The sequence below is a fragment of the Phyllobates terribilis genome, unplaced genomic scaffold (genome assembly GCF_046119375.1).
Source record: "Phyllobates terribilis strain yellow unplaced genomic scaffold, ASM4611937v1 Scaffold_245__1_contigs__length_2953440, whole genome shotgun sequence".
NCBI lineage: Eukaryota > Metazoa > Chordata > Amphibia > Anura > Dendrobatidae > Phyllobates > Phyllobates terribilis.
The window spans coordinates 783,308-795,789 of NW_027363005.1; the positions used below are offsets into that span (position 1 = coordinate 783,308).

Consider the following 12,482-nt stretch of genomic DNA (forward strand, 5'->3'; position numbering starts at 1 on the left):
TGCCCTCCAATAGATCCTTGTAAATGGATTTAAAGTGTATTCATTCAAATTAGAGAGACAATTTAAATTAAAAAGCTTAGAGCTGCCTCCACCACAGGGGGGCTCGCTCGACCCACCAGCGGACAGGCACCAGTATTGGGAGAGGGGGGCTGGCCGTCAGGGTTCACCGCGGCTCTGGCACAAACCCGGCGACGCGGAGGTGGCATGGGCAGGAGCGGACTGAACGTGTCGGCTTCTCACTTTTTGGATTTTAGAAGGGCATGACATGCCTATATCTGTGTCTCCCCCTCCTTTTACTCCTCCACCTCTTTTCTTTTCGCATGACTATATGTACTTGTCACTTTTCCATGTGTTAGTTGTGTCTTCTGAGCAGTTTGTCAGCTTTTGGACACCTTTGAAGGTGTTTTCTATGTGTTTCTATGTGTTTTTGTTTGCCTGCCATTGGTTTTAACGGTGTTCGAAGGTGTTCGACGAACAGTTCGGCGAACACACGGGTGTTCGACGAACCGAACCGAACTCGAACACTACAGGGGTGGCTCAACACTACACAGGACGTCCAGCATATCTTAGATGGAACAGCTTTCATCCAAGACACACAAAAAAATCCATCATCTACAGTCAAGCTCTGAGGTACATTCGAATCTGTTCAGACAGCAAGGACAGAAAACTGCAGCTACTATCCCTGAGGAATACATTCCTACAACAAGGATCCCATCCACTGGTAATAGATGAACAAATTCACAGAGCTACAAGGATACCAAGAAGTAGCCTCCTGGATTACAGACAAAGGGAGGACAACAACAGGCTTCTCTTGTGGTCACATACAACTCCCACATGAACATCCTAAGGAAAATTGGTGCTGATCTCCAACCCATATTCCACAGAGACCACAAACTGAAAGAAATATTCCCAGAACTACCACTTCTCTCCTACAAACAGCCCCCTAACTTAAGGAATCTCCTTGTCAGAAGTGTCCTCTGATCACCATCAGTGACGGGCACATTCCCATGTAAAAACAAAAAATGCAAAACTTGTATCTGACGCGCCCCCTGGGCCATATTCTTTAGGGGAATACCCGGAGCCGGATCAGATGGGGGTTGTAGTCTCCGAGTGGCTGTGACCCGGTCCGTGCCCAGGGTGTCAAGCTCAGTGTGTGGCAGTCCTACAGATGTTATTAAAGTTCTTTGTGTCGACTACGCCACCCGTTGATGTGCGGTCAATACGGCCGCCGCTGCAGCAGGGTCCGCTGAGGCTGGTGGTGGTTGTGCAGCTCTGGTATTATAACCCCCAACGGGAGGGGTATAGCCTCAGGGGGTCAGGTGCAGAGGATGGTGGTTGTGGAGGTGCAGTGAGGATGGTAATGAGAGACAGAGTCGGGTTCTGCAGTTCAGGGTTTTTACTTACTGCTGTTGTTCCGGTCACTCCGGCCTTGAGTGACCACCCGAGCCGTGCTGCGTCCACCAGGTCCTGGACTCGGCCAACCCCCAAGTAGTTCTGGAGCGTGGTTCTGAGCTCCCTTTCTGTCCTGTCCTCGTCTCTGGCCGTCCCCACCAGGGATCCACCTAAGTCCGGCTCCCTCGGGTCTCTTGGTGGTAAACCCTTGTCTCTGGGTTCCCTGACCCTATTCTTGGTTTGCCTTCCGGGTGGATTTAGTGGGTGGTCGTGGCAGATGCTGCCCACGACCTCCGGTCTCTGGTTAAGGTGTGCTGTAGCCTCCACCAGCTTGGGATCCGGTACCCTGTTGCCAACTCTTCACCCTTTGATTTAGTTTGGGCTCTTAGAGTTCCTTCTTTCTCCCCCTCTGGGTCCTTCTTTCTCCTCTCTCTCTCTGGGCCTTGGAGCTGCTCTGCTTCTCTGCTCTCTTCCTCTGCAAAAGACAGGCTGTTGTCTGTCTGACCAAACCTCTACAAAAGACCCTGATCTAAGATGGTTCCCACCTTATATACTCCCTCTATGTGTGAGCTCAGGTGACCAGCACCCAATGAGCTCCTAGCACTACCCAGACTGCTCCCCCTATCTGCCCCTACACTACTGGGATGTTCCACCCCCCTCCCACTCCAGCCAGGGACAGACACGGTTGTACCTGCACATTTTCCTAGTGGGAGTACCATAGGTCTGTCCCTCGGAAATGGGATGTATGTAGTGCATGCAGCTAACTGAGCTCAGTTCCACACTCCATCCTTACCCGGGAGTGGAATATCACACCTCTGGGTTGAGGTGCAATACCCCTGTAGCAGCCGAATCCTCAGGGTGCTACATATCCACATATCACCATCAAATACAGTCTGTATACCTAACACAAATCAGGACTACAAAATCATGGATGTCTTTTCATGTACATCCTCCAGTGTGGTGACATGATACAATGTACAAGGTGTCCGGAAGGAGTTTATATTGGAGAAACGATGCAAAAACTGCAAACAAGAATGAATTTACACAGACACACAATTAAGAATGAACAGGACACACCTGTGGGAAAACATTTCTCTGGCCGGGGACACTGTATGAAAGATCTAAAAGTTTTAATACTAAAAGGTCACTTCAAGGGCAACAGAGAAAGAAAAATTTGGGAATTCAAATTGATAAGGATGTTCAATTCACTGACAACAGAACTAAATATAACACCTGGCTTTATGACTCACTACATGGACACAATTCACACCTCCAGATAATTAAACATTCCCAAGGCCTCTCATTTTGCAAAAAAAAAACAAACAACTAATTTGCTCTCCCTAACTTATCTGTAGGAGACATCACAACTTACACCTCATGAACAAATGTCTTGTTGTAACATCTCTCAAATGCTGTGCCTTTTGTCTCATGAATTCATTTGTAATCTTGCCTGAAGAAGGAGCCTCTGTGCTCTGAAAGCTTGCATATATATATATATAATTTCTGGTTAGCCAATAAAGGTATCACTCCGAGAATACTTTTGTCATTTTTGGCATACAAGTATTTACATCGATTTTTCTGGCTATCACGGTGCCACAATATAACTTTGTATTGTACATCAAACAGTGTTAGAAAGTTCAGAAAATTCCATTTTGCAATGATTAAAGTTCCGTTGTGAATTTTAGCGTGACTGGACCGTTCTTACGGAAATGTTTCCTGCCTCCTTCACTTAGATTCAGATCATACAGATAGTCAGACACCGCATTATCTCTGATACTATGGCCGATACAGCGCACATATAGATTATACTATAGAGTCCAAAAGTTTTGCTTTTTTTTTTTTTTAAAATGTGATAACTTCTGTCTGGTTGTTGTGATGTAATTTCCCTGGTGAGGAATTGAAAGTGCATGAAGTTGTCATCATACAAGACCTTAATTGTAACCAAAATGCTTTTGAATATCATTCATATTCTCTGAAACAAGACCAAGAAAGGAAAAATTCTGCCGGGGTATGTAAACTTTTGAGCACAACTGTATCCTTGTTCATGGTAGCATTCATATTTCCATCAATTCTATGCCAATGGCCGATGCAGAAAAGCAGCCCAAAACCATGAGATTGCCGCCACCATGTTTCACTGTATGCGTTTGGTACCTTACATCATTACGTTTTCCAACTCTGCAGTATATACAGTGCTGCCATCACTACCAAACAGATTGAACTTGGATTCATCCGACCCCAACACCTTAGACCAATCTGTCTCTTTCCGTTGGCTGTGTTCTTTGGCAAACACAAGTTGGACCTTCCGGTTCTTTGCAGAGATGAAAGGCTTCTTGACTGGAACTCGTGCATTCAGCCCTACTGCTTAGTCCTCGCGACTCACTTTGACCCCATATTCTTTGTTCATTTTGTGGACATCAGATACTGACTTTTTCTTTATAATGTGATCAACTCTGGAGGAAGTTCTCCTTGGTCGTCCACTTCTAGGTTTGTCGGCTGTTCCAGAACCTTCTTTTTCTTTCTTTAATATACCTGACACTTGACTCTGAGAACAGGTGAATTCCATAGCTGCCTCTTTATGGCTTTTCCCTGACTTCACTCCCAGAATAATAAGCTTCCTGACATCTGGTGATAAATTTGGCTTTGTCTCTGCCATGTTTTTAACCTTAAAATGCAAAAAAAAAAAATTTAGGCAAAATTCGACTGCCCATAACAAAATATGCAAAACATTTGGCCCAGCAAATGTTGAAAACTAACACATAAAGGGATAAAACAATGTCCAACACAATTTGTGTCCTGATAGCTGACAATCATTTGCTTCCAGTTAACTAAAATCACCAGAAAAATGGCCTCACAACAACCAAACAGAAGCAATCACAATTTAAAAAAAAAATGCTAAACTTTTGGTGGCTACTGTATTCATACAGTCAGGTTTAGCTGAGCTGCCTTTATCATTTGGCACAAAGTACAGTATCACAACATTTAATGTGGCTGCAGGGAAACTAGGCTGTACTTTTGGAGATGCATATAAAAATATTTTTGGTTTTGTCACTCGGCCTCAAAAAATTTAGTTACATATCTGGTAAAAATCCCTGAGCTCTCCTGAACCCTGCTGCTTTTTTGCCGTTTTGCACTGCGTCGCTCCATTGCAGAGATACTCACATTTGTTGCTTTCGGAGTGCAGTATGTGAAATCTCTGCTTTGCAGTCCAACTTTGCATTTTTTCAGTCTTATTTGGGAGTGCGCACTTTCAGCCCTCCCTCCAAGACGCTGCCAATGATCACATGCTCGACTACTAGATCTTCTCCTGATCTGTGGAAGCAGAGAAGAAACAGCCCGTTGCACTACAAGCAGAGATTTCACATGCAGTGCTCCAAAAGACGCAAATGTGAATATCTCTGCAATGGAGCGACGCAGCGAAAAACGGAAAAGAGCTGCAGAATCGGGGGAGCTCAGGGACTTTTACAAGGTATTTAAGGAATCACCCTGTAAGAATTGAATTTTATCGTTCTGGGTCCAATTACTGGAAAGTGGATTGTATTATGTGTTGTGCACAGATATTACTCAGTATTGCAGGGTCTGATTACTGCACACTGGGGTCAGGTGGCTTTAGTGGTCCTATCACTGTCTTATTACAGTTTTTGTGGAGCATTATATGGCGGCACACGCAGTTCGGTACATGTGATGGGTCTCCTAACCATTTTCCTTCTGTATTTTTTTACAGAGAAGGACGGGAAGGCTTTCCATCCAACCTACGAGGAGAAGCTGAGGCTGGTGGCTGTGTACAAACAAGTCCTCCTGGGACCGTACAACCCCGACACGTGCCCCGAAGTCGGCTTCTTCGATGTCCTGGGCAACGATAGGAGGTAACGAACGTCGTGTGGTTTGTTTCACTGTATCACATTCCTATAAAAAAGTAGCCACTTTGTAAATAGCCTAACGTTTTCTTACCGTTTTGTATACACAGCACTGATGCAGATCTGTGTGTCTCCATGGTTACAGACTACACTACATATGTAGTCTGATCCTGCCATTGTATATTTTTCACCACTAAAGTAGCCGTCAGCGACTGCAGGGTGAACCTCATTACCATGAGCATTTATGGGAGCTGTGTACGCAAAACGGCAACAGATTTTCCATCATGGGCATGCATCGATCTGATGTGTCCAAAAAAAAAAAATAGGAATTGAAATGCAAAGTTTAATAGAAAACTGCAGACTGTTTCTTGCATAAAACTGAACGACGACGCGTTTCTAACCTCTTCATAGAAGCCTTTGCTCCCTCTGAGTGTCGTTCACACACTGTCGTCTTTCTCACAGGAAAGAATGGGCGGCCCTGGGCAACCTGAGCAAGCAGGAAGCCATGACGGAGTTTATCACCCTCCTGAACAGATGCTGCCACCTCTTCTCCACATACGTCACATCCCATAAAATAGAGAAAGAAGAGCAGGAGAGAAAAAGGTACTAATCCCTCCAATCCGTACATCCGGCATCGGTGGGGCACGGTAACTGCTGGTTTCCTCCAGAAACAGCGCCACACGTGTCCACAGGCTGTGCCTGGTATTGCAGCTCAGTACTATTAAAGTGAGTGGGGCTGAGCGGCAAGGTGACGCACAACCTGCAGACAGGTACCTGAAAACAACTCCAGCACTAATAGTTACTGGAGACGTTCTTAAAGGGACCGCTCTGCAGATTGTGCAGTGAACCCACCCAACTCTACCAGAAGAGGCGCTGGTGATGCTGATAGATAGGAGATGGTTTGCAGCGGTTTTCTATGGATGCCGGACCTGGGTCCTGCAAATCTTTCTGCTCCAGTCTGTAGCAGAGGTTAGCGGCAGTCGCTATCTCACAAGATAGATGATGATCGACATCTGGGTCACGTTTTTCCACACTTAAAGGGGTTGTCTGTTAGTTTAAAGGAGCTTTCTGTTTCCTGCAGGGATAACGTCACGTCACTCTATCAGATTGCTGCAGCCAATCACTGGCATGTACAGCATGAGACCGTAGAAACCAGTGATCGACTGCAGCAGTCACATGGATTATACAACATCATCGCTGCAGGAAAAAAAGTGATGGCCGCCAGAGTGTGAGCACGGGAGAAGCGAAGGAGTCATCAGGCGAGAAATATTTGTTTTTTATGGGTCAATTTTGTAAAATTTCCAACTGCCTTAAGTGGTATCAAATCCCTATCATATCACTAACTTAAAGCCGCAGGAGTTCTTAAACTTTGACTAAGTTTGATACATAGAATCCAACCTGCAGTGTAAAGCATGGGGGACAAAACAGCAGTATGAGACTGACAGGACATGAGGCATCTTTCAGGTTACCTCCTACTCCAGTACTAATTGCAGTATAGCTGGAGTCAGTGATTATGGATTTACGGAGCAGTCGGTATGTAAGACCGGAGGGATCATGGACCGGACTTCTGCTTTAAGTCCCAGGAAGTGAGAACGGTTGACGCTGCTGCAAAAATCATGTCCGACATAGTTCAGTGTAAAGCGTCATCTGCTGACTTTACTGGAGAGAAGAGAAGGAGCGGAGACGGCGGGAAGAGGAGGAGCGGCAGCGGCTGCTGCGAGAGGAGGAGAAGCGGAGGAAAGAAGAGGAACAGAGGCTGCGGAGAGAGGAGGAAGAGAGGATGCGAGCGGAGGATGAACGGTTTAGAATGGAACAGCAGAAGTAAGTACTCCCATCGGAAGTCACTCATCTTTCTTAAAGGATATTTTTGGGTGGGTCACTCATTCAGGACCCTCGTAGTATGAGCCATAGTGCAAGGAGCAGTCTGTTGTATGCAATGCTGGTGACCGGTTGGAGGGTACATGCGCTGGGGTCACCAACAATGGGGTCCACGGAGCCCTGTCACATTCATTTTAATGGAAAATTACTAAAGCTCTGCCGGCCACAGGCAATGGCGGGTGCAGCAGTCATTAGGGCAGGATCGTGCATTTGTGTTTCAAATCTTAATTCTATTTTTTTTTTTTTTGCAGGCAGCAGATCATGGCCGCCCTGAACTCGCAGACAGCGGTGCAGTTTCAGCAGTACGCAGCGCAGCAGTACCCGGGGAACTTCGAGCAACAGCAGCTCCTGATCCGGCAGCTGCAGGAACAGCACTACCAGCAGTACATGCAGCAGCTGTACCAAGTGCAGCTCGCTCAGCAACAGGTAGACGCAGCGCACAGACCCCCGAGCCTCGCTGCTCTGAGCTGCATTTACCTGTCGGACCATGTTCCCACGTAGCATAAATGCTGCAGGGTTTGTTTTTTTTTGCAGAAAATCCCCTGTGTTTAAAACGGTGTTTCCCAAACTCCAGTCCTCACGGCCCCCATAGGTCATGTTTTCAGGATTTCCTTAGTATTTCCATCACCTGTGTAATACTATCAAGGCATCAGGAATTCTCTCACCTGTGTAATACGAAGGAGATCCTGAAACATGACCTGTGGGGGCCGTGAGGACTGGAGTTTTGGAAACACTGGTTTAAAAGTTAGAGCAAACTTCTTGTGCTTCCCGGAAAACTCCTGGCCGCTGTGCATCTAAAGACGTTGCTGAAATTTGTGTTTTTTTGGTTTGTTTATTTTTTCCTGTGGAGTCGAAAAAATGCATGAAAAAATGCCCTCGCTTCTTGTACAGAATTAATAAAACCTTCAGATCTTCAACAATAAATGGGGTAAAAACACCTGTAAAAATACTATAATCAGAGTAGATTGCTATTGCGGGTTTTGATGTAGAAAATAAACCCTGCACTTTACGCTCCCTGGAACCTGAACTAATTAACTAATTGTTTTTAGTAAGAAAAAAATAAAAAAATTGCGCGGCTGAGTCTTGCTCTTGATGATGGCGGTGCGCTGAGTAGCTGGTTGATTAGATGCAGCGTTTATAAGTGGAAGACAGTGGGATTTGTGTGCAGCGTCTATTGGAGCCTGTGGTTGTCTGAAACGCTGCCTCATTAGAAGTTAAGCTTCTTTGTTCTTCCCCTCATGCTTTACACTGCAGTTTTGCTTCGCAGCATACAAGAAATGAAGAATGCTCATAAATGACGTGGTGTTACCCTCTCCTTACCCTCTCGGCCTTACAGAAACAGCAGGAGGCACTTTCGGCTGGAACCAGCTCCCCTGTCAGTTCTCCATCCAAGATGAACATGGGAAGCATCACCGGCTCCGGAGAAGCCCCCTCGGTCAATGGACAAACCCACCCACACATAGACAATGCTGAGAAAGAACTGGAGGCCGACCCCGCTGGAAGACCTGCTGGAGAACGGGCCTAAAGGTGCGTCCTATTGACCCCAGTGGGGTTGGGGTCTGTTGGGTGGACAAACAGACGATACCTGGACATTGGCTAATGGTTTATGTTTGCTCATTATTTTTCCACTTCCTTCTCTCTACAGAGTCCATGCCGGTCATTGCTGCCCCATCCATGTGGACAAGACCCCAAATTAAAGACTTCAAAGAGAAGATCCGGCAGGACGCGGATTCAGTCATCACCGTCGGAAGAGGAGAGGTGGTCACAGTCCGGGTCCCCACACACGAGGAGGGCTCCTATCTTTTCTGGGAGTTTGCCACAGATAACTTTGACATTGGTTTTGGGGTTTACTTTGAATGGACAGACTCCCCAAACACGGCTGTGAGCGTGCACGTCAGCGAGTCCAGCGAGGACGAGGACGAAGGTACTTTGTACAATTTTCATACTTCATTCCTGTACAATAAATACTGTAGCAGGTCTTCACTGCGTCTCACCCCCTCTTCCTGAAGAGGTCGGGGGTCTCTCGAGAAGCAGCATCTTACCCCCTCGTTTTAAGGAGGTTGGGGCCTCTCGAGAAGCAGTGTCTTACCCCCTCGTCTTAAGGAGGTTGGGGCCTCTCAAGAAGCAGTGTCTCACCCCCTCGTCTTGAGGAGGTTGGGGCCTCTCGAGAAGCAGCGTCTCACCCCTTTGATTTGAGGAGGTTGGGGCCTCTTGAGAAGCAGCATCTCACCCCTTCGTCCTGAGGAGGTCGGGGGGTCTCTCTAGAAGCAGCATCTCACCCTTTCGTCCTGAGGAGTTAGGGGGTCTCACCCCCTCGCCCTGAAGAGTTCTGGGGGTCCTATTGAAGCAGCGTCTCACCCCCTCGTCCTGAGCAGGTTGGGGGCCTGTTGAGAAGCAGCGTCTCACCACCTCATCCGGACGAGGTAGGGGGCCTTTCGAGAAGCAGCGTCTCACCCCCTCATCCGGACGAGGTAGGGGGCCTTTCGAGAAGCAGCGTCTCACCCCCTCATCCGGACGAGGTCGGGGCCTCTTGAGAAGCAGCGTCCCACCCCCTTGTTCCGAGGAGGTCGGAGGCTTCTGGAGAAGCACCAACTGGTCATGGATGTTCACCTCTGCAGGAGATCAAAAACCAACAATGTGCTCTCTGGGGCGTTACTGTGGTCTCTCTTGCTTTCCGTAGGTTAAGATTGACCTATCAGACTGGCGGGATGGTTGAGTCGCTGCCTAATTTATCCTCTCCCCAATGCCAGTAGTGGAGGAGCTGTGCCTCTGCAGAGGGAAAACGGGCCGCATCTAGCGTCAGAGAGGCTCATTCACACTTTAAAGTAAAAAGCTTGCGAGCGTGCTCTCCTTGCCAAGGAAACCAGTCACCACTGATAGTTTGTAGAGGTGGCCGGTATCCTAGGCAACCAGCTGTAAACTATAGAATTAAGAATACCTCCATATTTGACAACAGAGATACTTTTTAATAAAGAGTGAAATGTAAAGTTGCTGGTGTTTACAAGCACTTTGCAATTTTACCCAGCGAAGATGGAGGAAAAACCGCACCAAAAACGGATCAGATCAGCATGAGTCGCCCTGTACTCTCTCTGCGGGATTTCTGTAAGACTGCTTGTTTCCGGATTATTCCCGGAAGACCCCTTTATGCTTCTGTTTTAGCTCCGCGCCCATGACTTGTCCCACTCTGATATCCTGGACTCACTCCTGACTTGTGTCTGTTCTTTACAGAGAATCCCAACAACGAAGAGAAAGCCGAAAAGAACGCCAACAAGCCTCAGCTGGAGGAGATTGTGCCGGTCTACAGGCGGGATTGTCACGAAGAGGTGGACGCCGGCAGCCACCAGTACCCCGGCCGGGGGCTCTACCTGCTCAAATTTGACAACTCTTATTCCCTGTGGCGTTCAAAATCTGTGTACTACAGAGTGTATTATACTAGATAAAGGAGGGGCCTGCGGTCAGGGGGAGGAGCCGGCAATCAGGGGGAGGGGCAAGTGATCATGGGGCGGGGCCTGCAATCAGGGGGAGGGGCCAGGGCAGTAAGTCGCTCACATGACCTGGATCCTTTTCGATAAGTGTCGCCTCCTCATCGCTCCTCGTGGCGGCCGACACTAATTCAGAGTGCTGTGATTTAACCCGTTCTTTGCCACTACGATTGGTGGACATGAAAGGGGTTAAACATAATTTGGCTGCGCCTGCACTTTTGTGTTTTGTGGTTTTTTTCGCACTTGTTTGGGATTTTTAATTCTATTCTATGTGCGCCCACTCGGGGGCATTTCATGATCTGTTCAGAAGATGAACGCGCATGAGAAGCGTCATGGAGGAGGGGGCACCTTTGTGTTGGGTACCAGGGTAGTGGGCGCCCCCTCAAGACTGGTGGAAGGGTAAAGGTCCCATGTGTTCCCCTCGGTCTGCCCTATTCTGTACCACGCGCAGGTAGCTCAGCGCCATCGCAAACAGCAACGGTTTCTCCTCCACTATAGGTCAGGGCAAATCCGAAATGTGCTGTTGCCTCTCTGGTATCAGCCGTCTGTAGCGGGCAGGAGAGGGTAGTGGGGAAAGTTTCTTATCTCTTCTCTCATCAGTCTGATTTGTCTGATCTTGTACCATGTAAAATATGTAACAAATATGAGAAATGGTTTATAATAATAATAATCATATGGAATAATCTGTCCTGTGTGATCTGGTGGAAACACTGCACCTCCCCCAATGCCCCGCAGCAGAGCATGCGCTATGTGAGACCACCAGGGGTGGGCCGCAGGGCGGAGGGGGGGGTTCACGAAGCCTGAGAAGCTAGGAGGAATCTGGCAGACTTGCGATTGCTGCTCTGGAGGTGATAACAGCATTTCCTATAGATTTTACCTGTATGATGCTGCACTACGCCTTGTTGCCGTATAAGGGTAAGTCACAGGGCAACGGTCTCTGGTTGTTGTGAAACTACAACTCCCAGCATGCCCGGACAGCTCCTTGACTTTAGTCTGACTTGCACTAATACATTATGTAATTTCGGTTGTTTTCTATGAAGGCGTCGCTTTTCTATATCGCGTCCAATGAGCTGGATGAGGGCAGAATACGGCCGCCATACATTTACCATGGGAGATGGCTGATCGGCTCTGTGTATCGCTCAGTGCACCTATGTGGGAGCAGTCAGGGCGGCCATATTGCTCATCACTCAGCTTTCCCAGAAACTGAACGGAGGGATAGAATTTGCCCCTGCAAATGATACTATGAGCTGTAGGGATTAATGGCCAGACATTTAGATCCAGACTGTAGAGATTGTGGACGGTGGGGATCAGGCTGGTCACAGGACAGGGCCGTGCAGATGGTCTCCGCTCTGCATTGGGGGGCGCAGGTATCGTATACGGCTCCTATTATAAGGCGCTATACAGGTCGGGTGTTGGACTTTGCTGCCAGCAGCTGCACTTCTCCCTGCAGAAATGAGACCACCCATCCCCTTCAGCAGAGCAGTGATCAGAGCTATGGACGGGTGGGCTGTAACATTAGGGGCCCCTGGTACTCAACTTTCAGCCTGGAAGCAAGAAAAATCTCAGGTGCCAGTTTCTGATCATGTGGTTCAGTGTGATGTGAATGTTCAGGAATCTGCACCAATTTATTTACTATGTCTAAAGTCTGTCTTCTAATACAAGAATTAAGGTGCTGCCAGCAGCCACCACTAGAGGGCACCAGTGGTGTATGCACTGAGCTCTGCGCTGGCAGCAGCCTCCACTAGAGGGCACCTGTGGTGTATGCACTGAGCTCTGCGCTGCCAGCAGTCTCCACTAGAGGGCGCCTGTGGTGTATGCACTGAGATCTGCACTGCCAGCAGCCTCCACTAGAGGGCACCTGTGGTGTATGCACTGA

General features: G+C 47.9%; 1 protein-coding gene across 1 annotated transcript; it reads left to right on the forward strand.

Moving 5' to 3' along the window:
* Window positions 1-5,736: 5,736 nt before the first annotated feature.
* On the forward strand, window positions 5,737-11,290 carry LOC141217701 (Golgi resident protein GCP60-like). The gene is given in 8 exon segments (XM_073665837.1): window positions 5,737-5,849; window positions 6,830-6,832; window positions 6,912-7,067; window positions 7,376-7,551; window positions 8,450-8,610; window positions 8,612-8,651; window positions 8,770-9,048; window positions 10,353-11,290. Coding segments are annotated over 8 exon segments (1,125 nt in total). The 5' UTR covers window positions 5,737-5,751; the 3' UTR covers window positions 10,565-11,290.
* The last annotated feature ends 1,192 nt before the right edge of the window (window positions 11,291-12,482 follow it).